We start from the raw sequence: 20,629 nt of genomic DNA on the forward strand, positions 1-20,629 counted from the left end.
TAACATACGTTAACGGTTTACAAGTTGAGGGTTTATAATGTTGAAAACTTAGTTAAGGGGTTTTCTTACGTATCAAAAATAGTTGAGGGGGTTTTATCACTAAAAGTCATTAAATGTTTTAAAATATTTATTATCATTTATACATTGGTTTAGATTGATTTATTAGCCTTTAAACTAATTTATATATTTAATACATTAATTTATTATAAAATTAATTTAAACAACCTAAATTAATAATTTTCAACACTACTTCAACTTAATATAACTTCAAAAAATTAAATTATTTGATATTTGGCAATAATGATATAAGAAAATTTGTGTGTTTATATCGTCATTGTCAAATATTTAATAATTTAAAGTTTCTAAGTTATATTAAGTTTTAAGTAGTGTCAAAGATAATTCATCCATGAACTCAATAATATTAGATTATTTTATCCTAACAAATAGCAGAATTTGTAAAAAATTATAAAATCATTGCGAAACCGTATTAATCATATGTAAAAGTATTAAAATATTTACTAAGCTTTATAAATCAGTTATAAAATAATGCATTAAAATTTATAAATAAGTTTTAAAGGCTTATAAATCAATCTAAAACAATGCATAAATAATAATAAAGATTTTAAAACATGACTTTTTGTGATAAAACCCCTCAACTATTTTTGAATCGTAAAAAAATCTCTCAACTAAGTTTTCAACATTATAAACCCTCAATTTGTAAACCGTTAACGTATGTCACCCTCCGTCACGGTTTTTTAGACAGAGGGTAACCTATTTTAACGGAATTAAAGTTGAAGATTTATTTCACATGATTTTTCAGTTGAAGGTTTTTTTACGATTCATCTTTAGTTGATGGGTTTAATTACTAAAAATCTTTTAAAGAAAACAAAAGGTGCATGAAATTTTTTAGGTGAATGAAGTCTTTTGTAGCTCTTTTCAAATATGTTGTGATCAGTCTCTTTTGGTTTGTCTAACTCAATGAATCTTTTAATGTTCTAGCTAACGATGGTTCTCGGATTGGTGATCCTGATGTCACTCGTAGATGCAGAGCCGGTATAGGTCAATAGAATATGAATCTTGATTCTCAAATAAAAGAGTACGAGAAACGAAATAGAGGACACAAGTAAACGTAGTAATTTAAACAAAGAATTATATCAGGTATATGGTTTTGTACATAAACGAATAATCAAAGGAAAAGTGTCCAATCACAAGTCATAGAATGTTAGAATCGTATGAACTCACATTTTCACTAGCTAAAATGGGCCGCAATTTTGGGACTTATGGGCCGAGTTACGTAATACACGTACATTCAACTTTCAAGCACGTCACTCTTACTTAAGCGTAGTGAACAACTCCTCTTCAGTCTTCAGCTAACAAAAATCCTCATCCGTTTGACGCCTCTTAACTTCTTTGGATTATTATGCACGTAACTACTTCAAACTGTAAAGTATTAATACAATAATATTATTAAATATATTAAAATCTATAAAGTGTTAAAACAATATTATTATTGAATACATTACTTAAGTTGGGTTGTTGTAATAAAAATCAAAATAACGTCAACATTGACTTGTTCACAGCTCAGACCATCACAGAGAAACGCAAGTCATCTCTAAACGCACGTTTCAAATCGCTAAAACTAACGTTTGAACACGCAACGATAAGTCTCTCTCCCGCGTGACCTCTAGCGTCTGCGTAACGCAGAGTCCTCCATTTGCAGAGCTTTCCTCCTTCCATCTCCGCCGCAACAATCTCTCCCGTCTCCGCCGCGTTATTCATATAAACCATATCTCCCACCGCGTTAAACACTATCGACGTTAACGGCCAATCAGAATCAATCCCTCTGAGTTTCTCCAAACACGCCGTAGGCATCGATCCAATCGATTCGAATTTGAGTTTCATCGGCGATTCGGTGGAAGCAACTTCCCACAGTTCGATTCCCGTCGGATTATCCTCGTCTCCGGTGACCCCCGCCATGAGTAGACGGTTACCGACGAATCCAATCACGCGCGAGTATAATCTACAGTCGCCGGGAGAGAAATCGAGAAGCTCCGTCCACGATTTCGTCTCTGGATCGAAGCAACAAGCAACACCGGATCTCTTCTCCGTCACGTACATCGTTTCCGCGCTGACCGCGACGGAAAGCCACGTGGACGACGCGGATCCCGAGAGGCACCGCGGCATCGATTCGCATCTCTCCCACGCTTCTTCGCCGGATTCGACGTCGAGCAGCTCCACGGCGAGTCTATCGTCCTCGAACTCGCACACGCCGCCGGCCACCATCAGACACCTTCCGACGACGGCGACGACTGGATCGATCCTCCAGACTCTCGGTGGCGCCACGTGTCGCCAGCTTAGGTGAAACGCGTCGACTGAGAAGGAGAGTTTCGCCGGGGAGAGCGCGTAGAGCAGCGTGGAGTGGGAGGATCGAGCAGCGGACACGTGTTCGACGGGAGATGCGGTTTTGAGCTCGATCCACTTTTCGGACTTGGGATCGTACGCCGTCGCCGCCAAGGTGTACGGCGAAAAAGTCCTCTGTTTGTAGACGAACAGCCACGGTGTGGACTTAAGGCGACGGAGGGAGAAGAAGACGGCGCGGTTCCAGGATTTGGACACGTGGCAAGCTGAATCGAGGTCGAGGAGGGGCAAGTTGGAGAGGATGGAGGCGAGTATGTCTGAGTCTATAGAACATTCTTCTTCTTCTTCTCCGTTCTTATTCTTATCCTCCATCAAATGCGATTCTGATAATAATGCACAAGTGATAGGCCTTTTATGAGTTAGGAGGAGAAGTTGGTCACCTACGAGCATTTATATAGACTTTTTGTTTTATTCAGGTCATTCTATCTATACGATAATGTCTTAATACATCCAATATACATTGAGGTGAAGAATTATGGTAGTATAATATTTACTACTGTATTGTCAGTATTTGAAATGAAATGATATAAAATGAGTTATTCCATCAATTGTGAAAGTTTTTTTTTTTTTTTTTTGTATTTCACAAATTGAGGTGAAGAATTTTTTTGCTATTTCACACATTGAGGTGCATTGTCACCACATTTCACAAATAAATAAATAAAATACAAAAGAAATTATTTCACAACAAATTTGATTAGAAATGAATGAAATAAATATATATCATTCATGTTATCTATTTCGCTGTCAGTGGTAAATGATACATAAATAGAATACATAAAAATAGATTAAATTCATTTCATTCGTTTGTCATCAAATTTATCATGAATACTTTTTTTCATTTTATCTATTTATTTTTAAAATTGGTGAAATAACTATTGGGTAAATAAAAATAGAAATTATTTAGTTTTATCAATTTCATTTCATTAAAGGTAAATAACTAAAATATTGAAATTGGTGAAATATCTCATTCCATATAGACCATATCATTCCAGTTGCAGTCAATAATTTTTATTCCATCAATTTTTAAACATATTTATCAGTTACAATTTTCGATCCTATCGTAGTAAAAATGGAAGTGATTTCACCGTGAAAAAGGCAGTAAAACACTTGTGGTGGTGCTCAAGACAAATCAACGTACCATTATTTTACGTTCTCAAAATAGAATGAGTTCACAGATAAGACAAGTTAATCTACCAATTATTGTAGTACCTCAAATCTCAAAATAGAACAAGTTCACAATTAAAGGGAAGCAAGAAAAAAGTGCACAGACTAGCAATACAAGAATAGAGGTTTGTGTTTATATAGCGTAGTAAAAAAAGTCATATTATCTTATTACAATTCAAGTACAAATTAGGTTTATTTAGAAACATATATAGCAATTTCTTAAAATAGTTTGTTTGGAAACATGGATTGTAGTTTTAAAAGGAAAAGTTTGTTTGAAAACATGGATTGCAGTTTAAAAAAAAGTTTGTTTGGAAACATAGATTGTAATTTTTAAAAAATAGATTTGTTTGGAAACATGAATATCAGTATATTAAGAGAGAAAAAAGTAACTGGTTTATATTTTTAAGAAAATTTGGAAGTCCATTATATTATGAGAAACTATCTATCTGGTACCTAATCAAGTTCGGTTCAGGTCTGTTTGAGTTTCGGGTTTCTGTGGTTAAAGATTTCAACCTCATTCTAATATTTCTAAATTTTAGTTTGGGTCCGTTTCGGATTTTTGCGGGTTCGGTTCGAGTTCGGATAACCCATTTAAATTACTTCTAAAATTCATTATATATTTATATACTTTAAATTTCTCAAAAACTATAAACAAAATAATATATTAAATAGAAATTTGAATAACATATGTCAGAATAGTTATCTTAACATATAAATTATTTTAGTTCAAATATTTGGATAGAGAATCAATAATTATTTTAAGTGTTTTTGGTGTTTTAAGTATACTTTTACTATTTTATATATTTACTATTGATTAATTGTATATATTTTCAAGTATTTAAACCAGCTTAAAAATATCATATATATTCTAGATGTTTTTATATATATTAAATCTAAAAATAGTTAATATATATAAGTACATAAATCTATTTCAGATACATTCGGGTACCCGGAATACTTCGGTTTGGATCAGATTCGGTTTTGGCTCTCCAAAAACTAAATTTTGAATAATTCAGATATTTAATCAATTTCGGTTTCGGTTTGGTACTACTTTTTCGGATTGAGATCGGTTCGATTCTTCAGATTTAGATTCAACTATTTTGCCTAGCCCTTATATTATTGACATGAAAAACAAATAAAAACATATTTTTAACAAATATATTCGCGCGGACGCGCAGATCAATGTCTAGTGATCTGTTATATTCTTTTTTTTGTTGTTGTGGTATGACATTTAGTTATATATAAAACTTTCTTTAAAGTTGTCAAATTTGGGATTGTCATAAACTATTAACACAAAATCAATTGATTATTAATGGATTTGATACTTTGTTGATAAAGCAAACTGTAAATGCACATTTGATCAATATGTTGTGTTCCTCTCCAAATGGGACGTCTACGAAGTTTTTATTATTATTTAGAACATTTTCAAAAAAAATTTTATAACTTCAAATATAAATTTTTTTACTCTAAAAAACGAGCTTCAAAACTTCAAATTTAGAGTTTCAAGGAGTGAAAAGTTCTCTTCTGCTATTTCAAGAGTTTGTTGAGCTAGTGAATGTGTCACAATTTATTAACTCCTATTTATTTCATATTTAAAGTTTCACTATTCAAAACTCCAAATTTAAAATTTCATCTTTTTATTTGTATTTTGTTCCTTATAATTAATTATATCATATTTATGATTCTTAAATATTTTTTCATTTATTTTTTTAATCGTTAAAATTTTTGTATATCATAAATATTTCAAATTTATTTTTTATTAATTCAAATTTATAATATTTTAAAACTAGAATTAGACAACAAGAATATTAAAAAGGAAACTTAATAACTTTAAAAAAAGATACATGAAGACATAATTATTTCAAATATTTAAATATTACAACCACACTAATTGTCTAATAAAATGTTTTCGGGAACCTCTAAAATATTGTTCAAACAAATTTGGCGTAATCGATCGAAGATGGAACATTTTGGGAATAATTTTGTGAAATAATGTGATATTTTATTTGTACTTTAATATTTAATTATGTATTTCTTATATTTTTATATTTTAGTGTAAGAGTTTATTAATTAATATTACTGTAATATTTATGTGCTAGTTATTTATAAAAGTTTTAAGGATTTCTATTAATTATGACAAATAATAAGAATAATAGTGTAAATTACAAATAATTTTAAAGTTGGATTTGAAATTTTGTATTTGCAGAAAAATATTTTGAAATTTCAAATATAAAGTTTTGCAAAAATAGATAGTTTTTTTAGATGCTCTTACAATCTGTAGTATCTATCTACCATTTCAAATCATAAATGCAATATTTGACTATTTATGGACTGTATTTTTCAGATTTGTTTACATTATCGATGGTTTGAGTTTTCGAACAGGGCAATAAAAGTGGACCCGAATGTTTTGTTAAATACATTCCACCACAGGTTAGATATCAAGGACCACAGCTGATCGTGAGAAAGATGTACATGGATAACGAAAAATTGAGATTTTAAATTAGATCGATAGCTATTCATACAACCTACATGATAAGGCTTGACAATGATATGTCATTAATACTTTGAATTTCATGGAAGATGATTTCTAACATATTCGTATCTATTTTCATGGAGCATCAGCAATTGTATTTAATAGGGAAAATTAACAAAATAATCCTTATTTTTTTAACTCATACTCACAAACGCACTATTTTAGTTTCTATCTTTAAATTAGACACAAATGTCCGTGGGCTTGTGATCTGAGTGGAGACTATAAGTTGATGGGAACTTTGGACCAATTTCTGTGGACCATATACGCGAGGTTATATATACTGTGACAGTGTTTTTTTCGCGTGCAGAGGACCAATCGTGTTGGTTTCAATAGGAAATGCAGTGTCAAAAAAAAAATTGACACAAATTTTTTTTATATTTTTGTTGATCAATCCATTTTATTCCCATTAAACGTCAATGTTTAGTTTGGTTAGTTATATTTAGACCAGAATAACTTAGTCAACAAAAATATGTGATTTTTTGGTTTTAGTTTAAAAGTTAATGATTAAAGTAACTTATTTAAAAATGGCTTACTTGAAATCAATGAATAAAGAACTAAAAAAATGTTCATACATAACATAAAAATAAGTAAGTGGTTAAAGTTAATCTCAAAGAAAATTTAAACATAAACATTAAAGTGATAGATATTCTTGAAACATAGTTATGTTTGCGTGGAAGCATTGTGGTCTAGTGGTTTAAAAACTTTAGCATTAAGTTTGAAATTGTTAGAAGATGTAATTTTTTGCGAAGTATAGAATGCAAACTTATCATAGATTTTTATAATAACCCATACATAACTGTTCGTTGTGACCGTATGCTGCAGAGACAAGAAGTCCATCAAGATGTCATATTTGCAGTGTGAATGTTATAGGTAGAGCTTTGACATGATTTTCTTCGTGAAGTTGCTCATCGATATCACACTGTTGGAAAACATTTATCATAATTTGTAATTGAAATGAAGACTATATAATGATGTATCCAGTATTACAAAAATACGTAGTTAGTGAACAAGTAAGATTTTTTATTTTATTTTGGCAACAATAAAAAGAGTAAGATATATGCTTCAAGCAAACATGAACACATATACGATATGACTCTGTTGTATTTATTTGATGTTATAAAAATTCAAAAAAAGCATATTGTTTTTGGTCAAAAAAGCATATTTTATATGTTTTAATCTTTACTTGAATATCTTGTTTTAGTCACTAAATGACTTTTGTTTGTAGAAAGAATCATTATCAGGATCGTCTCAAAAACATTTACGAGCATAATTATCTTGTTAAAGCAACTATCAGTTATAAATTTATGTTTTTTTAACACTGTTTAGTTTTAAGCTATAAGAAGGAAAAGTTCAAGCTAAATAAAGCCATTTTAATCAAAATAAGAAAAATATAACAATGTTTAAATAAATTATTTTTAAGTAAGCCATTTTCTTTCGAGAACAAAAAAAAATCTTACTTTTGTGTTGATCAAGTTATTTTGGTTTCGTCAAAAATCAACATTTAAATGGGAAATTGCCACAAATACCACATTCATAGTACTACTTTTCATGTTTACATTAATCACTTTTACCTTCACTTTTAATGAAGGATAGAAGACACTTATACCCTTAGGGTTGACTAATCTAGACTTATGGTTTAGAGTTGGGAGGTAAGGTAGGGTTTTTGGGATATGAAATTTAGGATTCTAATAAATATATAAATAAATATATATTTCTTTTATAAAAAATAGTGTCAAACATAATTTTCAATTTTCAAAAAGAAAATTTGAAAAAATAAAATAAAAAATTCGAAAAAAATAATTTTTTTTTGAAAAAGTATAATAAGAAAACATAAAAAAATTATTATTATTATTATTTTTATTTATTTATTTAAATAATGATTTATTATATATATAGAGAATAAAAGTATAAGAGTCTTTTGCCACTTAATGAATAAGATATTTTTGAAAATGTCTATTTAGTGGTGGTAAAGATGAAAAGTGGTACCATTAAAGTGGTAAACAATAAATTTCCCCTCATTTAAATCTACCTAACAAAATTAAATAATGAACCAGTAAACATTTAAATATAACTAAAATTTAATAACAAACCACTAAACATAAATATGAGATGTATACAGGTCTGATTAAAAAAATTAGGATTAAAATGAAATATTTGGGAACTAAAATTTTTACTTAAATTTGAAATTTTGATTTTTTTTTATTTATCTATCTATATTATTAAAATAGAAGTACAAAATAGAAATATCCCTTAATTTTACAATTTATTTACATTAGAATGCCATTGAGATATTTATTGAAATTATATTTAAGTATGCTTGTCTTTTCCTAATTTAAATAATAGATTTAAGCATTTAATTTATTTTCCTAATTTAAATAATAGATTTCCTTAATCAAATCTTAACCAAAATAGATTTTCTAATATATTTCATATTAACATATTAAATATTTTTAATATTTGTTAGTAATAAATAATAAAATAAAATATCACACATCATAATCAATTTATATAGCATATAAATAAAATATATGATTATTATAAATATTGGATTTTTTATATGATACAATGTGATGTAATAGACAATTATAATCACAAAATATAATTATTCAAAGTAATAAATAAAAATTTATGTCTTAAAATGTTATATTAACAATTATGTAATACATTTTAATTTACAAATATATATATATATATATATTATACCATTAGTACAAAGAAAAAATTTAAAGTGAAAGCAAATATTTATACGGTCACCGGCCAATCTCTAGAAATAAACAACAACAGCGTAAGATTATTTTTCTTTAACAAATTTATTTTAATAGAAATTATAGTTCTAAATATGTTTATATATTTTTAGGTATTTATAAAATTTTTTTAAGGGATGCTAAGATTTTTAAATTGGAAAAATTATGACCGACCTCTATATTTTTTTAATTAGGATAAAATTTATATCCGAATATTTTATTAAACTTTTAATTTTAATTTTTATTATAACCGCAAAGATTAATTTTTAATATAAATTTATGTTTAAATACTACAAATGAATTATTTAATATAAAGTAAAAAATACTAAAGATATAAAATAAATACTAGTCCGGTCGGACGGGTCAATGTCTAGTTTCCCTTATTAAAAAGGACATGCTCTCTTCCGCTAGAAAAAAAAATTAACAGCAAAACTGTTGAGGTCTTGTGTTGGTTGTGTTTGTGTATCAGCATTTGATTGGAGTACACATGCAACTAGTGATGGTAATTGGGTTTTCCCGTCCCATTCCGCCATGCTGCAGTTTTGGTTTCGAGCGGATTTCGGTGTGTCTGTCTTGCGAGGGCTACAATCTCCAGAAAAGATGACCAAACCCGCCCTGCAAAGTGTATGGGATTTAGCAGGTGAGCCCGCATGATGAGATTCTTCCATTGTGTGCACATGCTTACGGACCTGCACACACTATAAACACATGGTCAACATTAGGTTGAGGAAAACTTGTTTTTACATCCATTAGTTATGACTTATAATTAAGTTTTCAATTTTAAAGTAGTCAAGAAAGCGTTAGTCATACATTATCAAATTTGAATCAAGTTACAAGTTGTCATTACTCATAAGTTATAACAGAAGTGAATTCCTCGAATTGTACACCTATCGCCTTCCCATTTTATTTGTTTTCAAAGTTTAATTCAAGTTACAAATAGTCATTACTTCACGTGTACAACTCAAGTAACATTCATAAAATCAAGATGTAAATTTAACCAAACACCAAATCCAAGTCAGCAATCCTAAATGTTTTGAAAAATTCTAACACCGAATCTAAACAATGAATCTTAAAATGTAAATTAAAATCAAAAGACCAAATCAAAATAACAAATAAAAAAGGTACATCTTTCTCTTTTACTTTGTAAGCATATTTTACGTAATTCTGTTGGCATAATTGTTGTTTTGTGCGAGTGTGTTTTAATATTTATTTTTTTAAATTTGAATCTTTATTTTCAAAACTTCACCCCTTAACTCCAAATCTTAAGTCTATATTAGTTTTTTTTTTGAAACACAAATCTATATTAGTTAATCCTAGGTTATAAATGCATACTTACTTTTTAGTAAAAAATTTTTTTGGTTATTTTCTCTTTGCTATTTTTTGTGACAAAAACTTAAAAGAAAAACTATCTTAATTTTTTTTTCATAAAATAATAATTTAGCCATTAATTTATTATTTTTTGTCTGGAATAATTAGAGGCTGGAAGCCACTGGCTAGGAAGCAAGAGAGACAATATGCAACCACTTTCTTATGGGACTGTTTTTAGTATGTTTTAAATATCGACAATATACACGAAACAAAAGATGAAATTACAGTTAAAACACTTCTGGCTCTACTTTAGTTTCTCCCTCAGCTTCCTAACTATCTTGTCAACGGGCAAAGATCCCTCTGGACCCACCGGTTCAAACGACTCATCATCATCAGAACACTCGTCGTCAAAGTCATCGTCTATGTCACTATACTCCTCAGGACGGTCCTCGTCATCTACGTAATCCTCGGCACCGTCGTTTCCCGGCAAGACCAAGGCTGTGAAAGTGTGTTCTGCAGCCTGCGAGGTGCCTTCAAACTCTTCCACCTTCTCCAATAGAACGTCTGGAGTGAGATCAAGCTCTTCCAGGATTACTGCTTTAGACGATTCCACGGCTCGTTTCCAGAGTGAGATCATTTTGGGGTTTGAGATCACTGTATTCTGATCAGACACTGTTTGTTCTTCAATGGTTTTGTCTGAAACGAAAAAAAGAGATGAAAGGTTTATCAGAAGCAATTTATAGGTGTTAGCTTGGAATGTGGAGACCCTTTTGCCGTTTTCTTTTGAGTATTCCAAGTGTTGGTGATACCTGCATCATCTGCTATGTTGGTCTCAGAGGGGATTGGAGTTAAAGGATAGTCTAGAAACCGCGACTTCCAATCTCGTCCTCTCCACATGAGTATTTGCTCATCGTCAAACGATAGAAGCACACAAGGAACTAACTCCTGTGAAAAGATATGAAGATAAAGCTTGTCAGATTCATAGAGAATGTTGGATGATGAGACCTGAGAAACTACATAATGAATATGAGAGTAAAAGAACGAGAGACAGAGCATGAAACCAAGCATAATGTTGCAAAGTACCGCATGGAGTTTTTTAAAGAGAATCAGAGAGAAATCAAACAGTATGGAAAATGAAGAGTATAAGAGGAACTCCTAAGCCAAGTGAACATGCAACTCTTTTTTTTTAACATTAAATGTTTCGATGAAATCGACCAAAAGTGAATGATATGAAGATGCAGAGCTGAAGGATATAAAGACCTTAAGCTTAGCGCCTATTTTCTTATAGTCACTTGGTTCAAGACCTGGGCAGTCAACTTTCACCAAGGGACTCAGTTCGAAGGCATCCCTAACATCTTTGACCAGCGACACGTAGACTCCATTTTTAGCTGCAATGCAAAACCGAGACAACTAAGTAGTAAATACTTAGCCAATTGTCTCACCTCTTCTACTTAAGTTAATGCCCAAAGGTAACAAAACATGAAAGAGCTAAACCAAAGCCTTAACAGTAAGATAAACTTACAGAGCTTGCATATGGGCTTAAGAGACTTGCCCTTCACCCTGAACTCACGAGCTTCATCTTTGGTCAATCCTTCAGGAACTTCTTGAATAAGCTTTGGATAAACAGGAGCTGCCGGTTTCCACAGCATCAATGGGTACTGAGGACGTGTGCGGTAGTTGTAATTTCTTCCCCTGAAGAGATACAAGACACCTCCAACCCTGTGAATGATCTCTCCTCCTGTTTTTTCCTAGGCAAGCAGCAGTTCAGAAAGCTGGAAGAGTCAGGTCATCCACTCACCCAACAGTACACCAATAGACATCAAAGATGGTATCTTTTGCTACTCTCTCAAGCCACAAAGCTAAATCAAGATATCAAACAACCCTGATCATTCTGCATAATATTATATTCCAACAAGCTGTATATCTTTTCTTTAGACCAATCTCCAACCCACCTCTATATTTTCCCTCAAAATAGCATTCTATCTATTATGGATTGGAAAATATATAGAGATGAGTTGGAGATGGTCCTTAACAAATCAAACACAAATAACCACTTACACTCTCTCATATACAAATCACACTAGCTACAAAACATTCTGAAAAAATCTCATTTCTACTTAGTGCCAGTTTGGATATGACCTACAAGGTTCTAGTATTACTGCTAAGCAAGAAACTAATAATTACTGAGAAAGCTTTGAGTATACCTCAAGAACACGACACACATTATCCATATCCACGGTGGGAACACCTTTGCAGCGAACCTTGCAAACACGCCGTCTCTTCCAATGCGAATGTATCAGCTCCAACATGTTATGCGTAAACCCATCTCTCCCTGTCAAAACACATACAAAACTCTAATTAAAAATTATAACTTACTCATCTGGTTAAAATGTAAAAAACACAAACTCACCCAAATTAACCTGACGGTTATCATGCATATGAGGCTTAACCAACATCCCTTTCTCCCACTTCTTCAACGGCTCCCCAAGAACCTCCTCCCTCGTCATCATCCCCTCCTTCGGATACCTCCCAAACGGAAACGGCCCAGGCATCTCCACATACTTAACGCCCGCCTTCCCCTCCGGCGGCGGATCGAACGAATCGAACAGCGGCACCTTCTTCTTCGCCTTCTTCAGCGGCGCCTTCCCCGTCCACGGCCTCGGCATCGTCGGCGGAGCGAACGGCATGAACGCAGGCTCGCGTATCCCCACCGGTTTAGCCTTGGGAGTCTCGGAGTAGCTGAACTGAAACTCGAAGGGAGCGCCGGGGAGCTGGTAGGAGACGCCGGATTCGCCGATGAGGATCGTGCGTTCGCCGTCGGAGGAGATGACTCCTTCTTTCACTGGTTTGTAGTATCTCGTTCGGCGATGCGGAAGCTTCAGGGCGGGGTTTGGTTGTGGCTTCGGCTCGGTTCTGGGATTACGATTGCGACGGGATGGTGAGTACTTTGGGATTGGAATCGGTGGAGTAGGACGGAAAGAACGTGACGGTGAGTCCGATGGTGGAGGCGTTGAAGGTACAGAAGAGAAGAGGTTAACGTCTGGCAGTGATGCTACAATCGCCATTGATAATGTTTTTGAATTTTACTGAAACGAAAATGAACACGAAGATAATCTTTCTCTTGGAGATATTACTTTCTCCAAAACGTCGTCGTATTGATCATTATAGGCTTTACAAGTTAAGTTGGCTCTAAAGCCCATTAAGTTTTTAAGCTGATTTATCATCTCCCTAGAATTAGTACAACTTTAGAGAAAATGCCAATAAAAATCCTCAACTTTTCAAATTTTGACCATTTTTTGCGTCATAAATTTTTTTAAGACGTCAGTTATTTATATGTAGTTAAAAAAGGAAAAAAAGGTCATAAAAACCTGAACTTTTTAAAACTTTGACTGCTAAAGTACCAAATTTCATTTGAACCATCCAAATTACTAAGGCTTCAATTGGTAACTAATGAATTGAATTGAAAATAAAATAGAATAATGAACACAAATTCAGTCAAAAATTAAAAAAAGTCTAAATTATATGAATTTGTGTTCATTTTATTCCTCATACAAATTGAAGAATAATTTTTTTCTTCGCAATTTGTTTTCATTCATAAAGACATGAGATAAATAAAATGGAATCTATTAATCTATAATTTGACCAAAAATTCAACATGAATGACATTATATTCGAAGAATGAAAAAATTCACTATCATTTTTTCAAAAATTGTGGCAAACAACTGAAGCCTAAGTTATGTTTGACTTTTATTTTAAAACATGAGTCTGTGTTGACTAAACCAAATTAAAACATTGATAAATAACTTAACATAGGTTTTGTTAGTTTTATTTTTGATCTGTTACTATAAAATATCTTTTACTTTAATTTATAATGTGTAATTGATTAATATTTATATAAGTAATTAAATATACATTAACTTATACAATATATACGTTTCTTCACTTCTATTTTATCAAAGAACTTGGATTTATCTTACTTTCGTCTTTCCGTCATTACCTGGTATCAAAAGATTTCAATGATGATTTTTTTTATAAATGACTCATAATTAGTTATATAAATTTTGGCTATCGAAACAGCAGTTTAACATATATATATACATATTGTATAAATTAATTACTTATATAGACATTACTTGACAAGTGTATAGATTTGCTTAACCTAGTTATTAATTACTAACTAAATTTAAGTAATGTTAATCTATTTAACAATGTGCCTATGTTGGTTCAGTCAACACAAAATTTGAGATGTAAAATGAAATTCAAATACAGTTTGGTATCTTAAATGGTCTAAATAAATGTTGGTGTTTTTAGTGGCTGAAATTTTTAAAATTTAGGATTTTTGTAACTCTTTTTTTCTTTCAAACCAAAGCAAACAAAACGACTAATAGCATGTCTAATATAATTCAGTCAACCAAAAAAATTGGAATTCAAAATGAAAGTCAAACACAATTTAATGTTTTAAATTATCCGTCGAACAGTTGATGTTTTAGTGGCCAAAATTTGAAAGTTGGAGATATTTTTTTATCAAAAAAAGTTGGGGTTTTTCATGACGCAAATGTGCTCATAGTTTGGCAAAACACAAGGCGACAACTCTAATGGCTTACAATATTCTTCTCACCGTCTTCATCGTACACGTTTCTATTTCTCTAACTTCTAGTTATTCTCATCCCACAAGAGATGTTTTGTTTAAGTATGAAAAAGACCTCGAATCCGACCTAGCTACTTGTCTCATATGTTTACGTAAAACTTTGAACAAATACATATTATTTCTATATGTTTAGACAAGACGATGATGAATCGTACTCTATGGCCACGAGTGAGCAAGGATCGTTGATGATTGATGTTGAAGATCTAGTGAAAGCTCGAACTTTTCAAGCTCTACTCGCTGGCTCAAAAGTGGCTGTGAATAAAGCTTATGACCACACTTCATCCAAGAGTAATGATTTTTTTTCACTTAAACAAAGTGATCCATTTAATTTTATTTTTATTGGATATTCTTAAGCGCTTATTTAATTCACTCATTATACAAATTAAATTGTAGGTTCAAAGAAGAAAAAACATAAGATCAAAGTAGGATCACTGGATGTTTCAGCCCTTGTTGGAATCATAATAGCAGCAATTGTGGTTACTATTATCATCATCAATGTTATATACTTTTACTATGAGAAGCACAAAACAAAAAGAGAGAATTGGATTAATATACCCAAAAACATCCAATATTAATTTTCTACACAAAGCTGCTGAAAACCCTTCCTTCCCTGTAGCAGAATTAGGTGTCATGCCGGAAATACCTCCAATGTGTGTACACACAGTGAGAGAGAAACCTGATTCTAAATCTAAGTAGATATGTCACTCGGTAGTATAGGCTTCTGTTCAACTTGTAGGTTTGTAACAGAGAGCTATTGACCACACATTTTCAACTGTATTACACGTAAATTGATGCAATCTCTAATTTGACATTCGTATGTAGCGTCTGGCATCTAAATAGTATATATGCACCTTTATGAATAAAATGCTGTTTTGGGATAATATGAAAACGAGTTAAAATCTAGTAGGATAGTTAAGGCTTATCTTGTTAATTAGTACTATAGCTAACACTAATAACCTCTAACCATTACATTAACATGATTATTACAAAGATGTGATAATATTAGGCAAGAGATATATAGCTAAGAAAGCATTATCGTTTACTACTATGGCGCTAACATAATAGTTAGACATCTAACATGAGTACGTATATACTAAATATTAGGTTTAACGGATAATAATTTGGTAAGAGATGTAAAATGTATAATTTCAGTTAACGGTTAAGAGAAGATGTAAAATGTATTTTATGTTAGTAACATGTAAATGAGACAACAGAAATTAACATCTTATGTTTTCAGCTATTAATAACATGCACAATATATGTTAACATCTAACTAAGTAGATATCATTGACTGAAAAGAATTACACACGAAAGACAACTTCAACCTGGAAACTAAGAAAATGATAATTGGAAACTTATGACACACCTGACATTCTTCGTCTAGATCTTAACGTATAACAATAACTATTAACAAGTAACTTTTTATTTATCATAGATTGTCTTTATCATACAAATCTGGGTGAAAAAGGTACTACAAATAATTTTCTCAGGAACCTCACTAATTTAGCGCGTCCATTTCATATACCACAAAAGCAAACACTTTTCACATCAACACATTCCATTACACATGAATACTTGTATCACCAGTATAATTGATAAAAAGAAAAAAAGAATCATCAGTACAAAAAAAAATAGGAACGAATCATGTGAGGAAAAGATAACGATAGTGATTCAGTGGCGGAGCCATCGCTTGAGGACGTGGGTCACTTAACCCACATGAAATCTATGTAATTTTTTTAAGTTGTATTTGATATAAAAAAACAGAGAAGATATCATAAAAATTTGACAATTGACCCATGCAATATATGTTTGTTATGAAATTGACCCTCCTAAAGTTTTTGGCTGCCTCCGCCACTGTGGTGATTGGTGGCAAAATATCTTCTTTAGTTACGGTTTGGTTACGGTGTTGTGACGGCTAAAATACAATGCGATTAGTTGAGGTTTCTATAGCCGGAGGTGGTGATGGTGAAAAAAGAGAAGGTGGTGGTGGTGAATTCGTTGTATTGTTCCGTTGTTTTCCCTTTTCCTCTTCACTCGTAGTAACTGTGTTTTCAGATATAAAACTGCTGCTTTTACGTTTTATTTACCAAGGTTTTTTTTATCTTCAGTAGTTTTCGTGATTTATTAGGCGTGTGAGAAAGGTTACGTTCCGACACAAAATATATCTCATAGAATATCATAGATTGATAGATACATAGGTACATAGGGGTAAAAGTGGAATATCGAAAAGATCACAGTGCCGTGACCTATGTTTGATCATTTTCTTAATTTCGTCTTTTACGGTGCATACACAGCCTAATTTCTCAAACAAAAAAGCCTCAAAGTCTTGAACAAGGATATTGTCTAAAAGAACTTCATGATCGCTATCATTACTTCAGTGGAACTACATAAATTTGTTTCTATAATTTTTTGTTAGATAGCTTGATGTAATGGCTATGTTCAAAAAGAAATCATGTAATGGCATTCGCAAATGGTTGACTTATTTTTTTACTCTTAGTTTCTTATGCACTTGTGGTTTACCGGCCGGTTTTTCTAATATTGTATTACTTCGTTGGTTTTATAATTTAGAACATTTTAAATATTATTTAGAAAAAAAATGTATCAATGATATAGAGATCAATTAATTTGATAGTAATCTCTACATAGTTGATTTTGAAGTTATCTATTATATATGCATAACACTTTAAGTTTAAATATATGCATGACAATCTAAGTTTGAACATATGCATGACAATTTGAAAGTGTAATAGCCAAATTGTTTATTATTTGATTGTCAATTATTAATTTTAACTAAGATATAAGATTAATTTTAAAATGTGGACTTCATACAATTATACAATAATTATGGAAAACTTAGTGTTTATACATAGTACATATTTATTTATTATGTTGTGAAAATATATATATTTATTATGCTGTGAAATTATTACCTTTTGCACATAGTATATATGAACAATTGGATATGAAAATATTACCTTTTGCACATAGTTTATAATCTTCATTAAAATTGTTAATTTAGTTATTAAGATAATAGTACACATTTAAATTGGATAGTTTAGTAATCTCGTCTCGCTTATAAATAAGGGGTTTTTCCAAAAACCTAAATAATAGTGCAGTTTTTAATATATAGTCTTACTTTAAAGTATTTTCCCAAACTTTCCATAAAAATAAAAAGATAAACAAATATTCATTGTTTGGTTTTCCTCGTGATTTTGGTCACCTCGACTTGTATTAGTAACAAACGTCAAATGCACAATTTCAACTATTGTCTTTGTCTTAAAGACTGAGATTTTATATTGTCCTATTTAGTATTTCACAGAAAAGGAATTACGATAAAGCAAGCATCACATTTCAATTGTAAGTAGATACCTTGCTCAACAAAATCAAATAAATAACACCATAAGAAAATTTAAGCACATCGAAATACTCGTCGCACTTTCCTCAAAGATTACCAAAAAATGGAGGAGTAAGTGATTTATTTCTCATAAAGACTAAACAACCAACAAACGTTTTGTGCAATTTATTTCTCATAAATGGAGGAACCATAGAGAAACATAAATGAGTGACTGAGTACTGTGCGAGTTGTGTCATATCGAAAGGGGTTAAAAGAAGCGTTTATCCTTTCGGTTGTGTCCAGTGTCCACATCAGATTCACAAGAAATTGCATATGTTACTTCCTTTTTTTGCCATGCTCTCTACGACGCTCGAGCTAGATTTTGGAACCAAAGATCAAAATCATGAAAGAAGACCGTAAATACAAATTAAGAGAGTCGATAGCACTACGGTACCGTGCTATATCTGTAGAGGGGATGCTGGTAGCGAGAAGTGGAGATGCATTCGAAGGCTTGTTGTTGTTGTTGTTTAGTGGTATGGTCATAGGAGAGCAGCGACGTGCAAATAAGACATCAACGAAGGAGGTCGCTTATGGGAGGCTGAGGAGAGGACACAAGGTTTTTTTTTTGCTAGCATATTTATAATTGAACAATCTTGAAGAAAGACAGACAAATGCCACTTTAGTGTTGGTTGTGTTCAACTAATCTAATCATGTTTGAGAAGAAAAACAAAATGATATCAGAGTACGCTTCGAACATAGAGAACCAAAAGAGCTAATATTACGACAGAAAAAAATATACAAAAGCACAAAAGCAAACCTTTGGAAGATAAGGCTTATCTTCATCATCAAAGGCATTACGTAGCACCCATTTCTCTATCCTCCCGAGATCAGGCCTGATTATCTTCCACTCTAATTTTAGTTGATGGTCCCATGGATGAGTGTAGACTGCAACGCGTCGAGAAAGAACCAAACATTTAGACATCGAGGTTTGTGAAATACGTAATTGACAGAAATAAGAAACAAAAAGTTGTCGAAGTTACCTGTTCATCGAGAAGAAGCATGTCAACACTCATAAGCATTCCACCTTTCCTGACATTGTGAGCTTCCCAGAACCTCAGAAGACGCAACTCTGCCGTGTTTGAGCAACAGACTGCTTAAAGACTGCCAAGTTGGCGAGAAGAACATAGGTAGACGACATATTTGAAGGGGATGCCTCGGATTGTTTAAGCTATAAGACATCTCAATGGTGTAGATCTTCATCGCTCCATAAACACTTATTTATAGTGTCAACTTTCGATCTGTTACAGACACCGCTCGTTAATGGTAATAAATGAGACGGAGTGGGAAGAGAGGTGGGGTGGAGCTTAATGATTGTATTAAAGCTTGAGTTTAAGGAAAAGAAAAGATGTTACATGAAACGTAGTCAGACATGATGGAAGGACACAATAAACACAAAACGGGTCAAAGATATCAAAGTAGTGATGATCCAATAAATTAACAGAAAACCCAACGATTACTCTGTGAATTAAAAGCAAAAAAGAAGAAGCTCTCTCTTTACTCGACACGTGGCGCAATATGGGAATATAAAGATGAGGTGGTGGTCTGTGGAGAGTTTCTCTTCAACTTTATTAGTATATATATCAACTTTATGAATCTTGGTTTTAAACATGAGTTTTAATGAACTCTAATTAAACCATTTAGTGGTTTCTGTTTTGGTGAATACTTGCATCATGGTTTTAATCAATATGGGCCTTAAAACTAATTTAGGTCCTAAAGCCCATTAGTTTAATAGAAATGAAGTTCGTAGCCCTAAATTCCATTGGTATAAAACCTCTTAGCTGAACTGATCTCCGTCGTTCTCCGATCAAAAAAAAAAAAAAAAAACAGAGAGCACAAGAAAATGCAGATCTTTGTGAAAACCCTAACGGGGAAGACGATAACCTTAGAGGTCGAATCATCCGACACGATCGACAATGTGAAGGCCAAGATCCAGGACAAGGAAGGGATCCCACCGGATCAGCAGCGACTGATCTTCGCCGGGAAGCAGCTGGAAGACGGAAGGACACTCGCCGATTACAACATCCAGAAGGAGTCGACGCTTCACCTGGTTCTCCGTCTGAGAGGAGGAGCGAAGAAGAGGAAGAAGAAGACGTACACGAAGCCCAAGAAGATCAAGCACAAGCACAAGAAGGTGAAGCTCGCGGTTCTGCAGTTTTACAAGGTCGATGGAAGTGGGAAGGTTCAGAGGCTGAGGAAAGAGTGTCCTTCGGTGAGCTGTGGTCCGGGGACGTTCATGGCGAGTCATTTCGATAGGCATCACTGTGGGAAGTGTGGAACCACTTATGTCTTTAAGAAGCCTGATGAAGAGTGATGAGTGATCGCTAGGTGTTATGTTTTGGTCTCTCCTTTTAAATTGAATTATCGTTTACAGATAATTTTTTGAGACTTTAATTTTATTTTATCAGATTATATTTAGTTTA

At 32.3% G+C, this 20,629-nt stretch overlaps 4 protein-coding genes across 4 annotated transcripts; 2 read left to right on the top strand and 2 right to left on the bottom strand.

Annotated features, from left to right (window-relative positions):
* Positions 1-1,130: 1,130 nt before the first annotated feature.
* LOC106401949 (F-box/kelch-repeat protein At1g23390-like) lies at positions 1,131-2,961 on the bottom strand. Its single transcript, XM_013842573.3, has 2 exons — positions 1,524-2,961; positions 1,131-1,440 (listed from the first exon to the last, which is right to left on the bottom strand). Exon 1 carries the CDS (start codon positions 2,806-2,808, stop codon positions 1,582-1,584), a length of 1,227 nt encoding a protein of 408 aa, XP_013698027.2. The 5' UTR covers positions 2,809-2,961; the 3' UTR covers positions 1,131-1,440; positions 1,524-1,581.
* Positions 2,962-10,372: 7,411 nt separating this feature from the next.
* LOC111213632 (CRS2-associated factor 2, chloroplastic-like) lies at positions 10,373-13,275 on the bottom strand. Its single transcript, XM_022715428.2, has 6 exons — positions 12,578-13,275; positions 12,372-12,499; positions 11,690-11,915; positions 11,428-11,555; positions 10,977-11,112; positions 10,373-10,863 (listed from the first exon to the last, which is right to left on the bottom strand). Exons 1-6 carry the CDS (start codon positions 13,230-13,232, stop codon positions 10,472-10,474), a joined length of 1,665 nt encoding a protein of 554 aa, XP_022571149.2. The 5' UTR covers positions 13,233-13,275; the 3' UTR covers positions 10,373-10,471.
* Positions 13,276-13,819: 544 nt separating this feature from the next.
* On the top strand, positions 13,820-18,976 carry LOC111213631. Its single transcript, XM_048758979.1, is given in 2 exon segments — positions 13,820-14,857; positions 14,949-18,976. Coding segments are annotated over 2 exon segments (537 nt in total). The 5' UTR covers positions 13,820-14,762; the 3' UTR covers positions 15,391-18,976.
* A 1,010-nt stretch (positions 18,977-19,986) lies between these two features.
* On the top strand, positions 19,987-20,629 carry LOC106399351 (ubiquitin-40S ribosomal protein S27a-1-like). Its single transcript, XM_013839828.3, has one exon. The coding sequence runs from the start codon at positions 20,050-20,052 to the stop codon at positions 20,518-20,520; it is 471 nt and encodes a 156-aa protein (XP_013695282.2). The 5' UTR covers positions 19,987-20,049; the 3' UTR covers positions 20,521-20,629.

This window comes from Brassica napus, chromosome C5 (genome assembly GCF_020379485.1).
Source record: "Brassica napus cultivar Da-Ae chromosome C5, Da-Ae, whole genome shotgun sequence".
In the NCBI taxonomy this organism is placed as follows: domain Eukaryota; kingdom Viridiplantae; phylum Streptophyta; class Magnoliopsida; order Brassicales; family Brassicaceae; genus Brassica; species Brassica napus.

Excerpts from the sequence above, each read along its gene's own strand:
- LOC106399351 (XM_013839828.3), top strand. The coding sequence starts at position 20,050 with ATGCAGATCTTTGTGAAAACCCTAACGGGGAAGACGATAACCTTAGAG.
- LOC106401949 (XM_013842573.3), bottom strand. The coding sequence starts at position 2,808 with ATGCTCGTAGGTGACCAACTTCTCCTCCTAACTCATAAAAGGCCTATC.
- LOC111213632 (XM_022715428.2), bottom strand. The coding sequence starts at position 13,232 with ATGGCGATTGTAGCATCACTGCCAGACGTTAACCTCTTCTCTTCTGTA. Across the intron at positions 11,556-11,689 it reads TAAGCCCATATGCAAGCTCT|CTAAAAATGGAGTCTACGTG; the intron begins GTAAGTTTATCT and ends TTTGCATTGCAG. Across the intron at positions 10,864-10,976 it reads CAACATAGCAGATGATGCAG|ACAAAACCATTGAAGAACAA; the intron begins GTATCACCAACA and ends TTTTCGTTTCAG.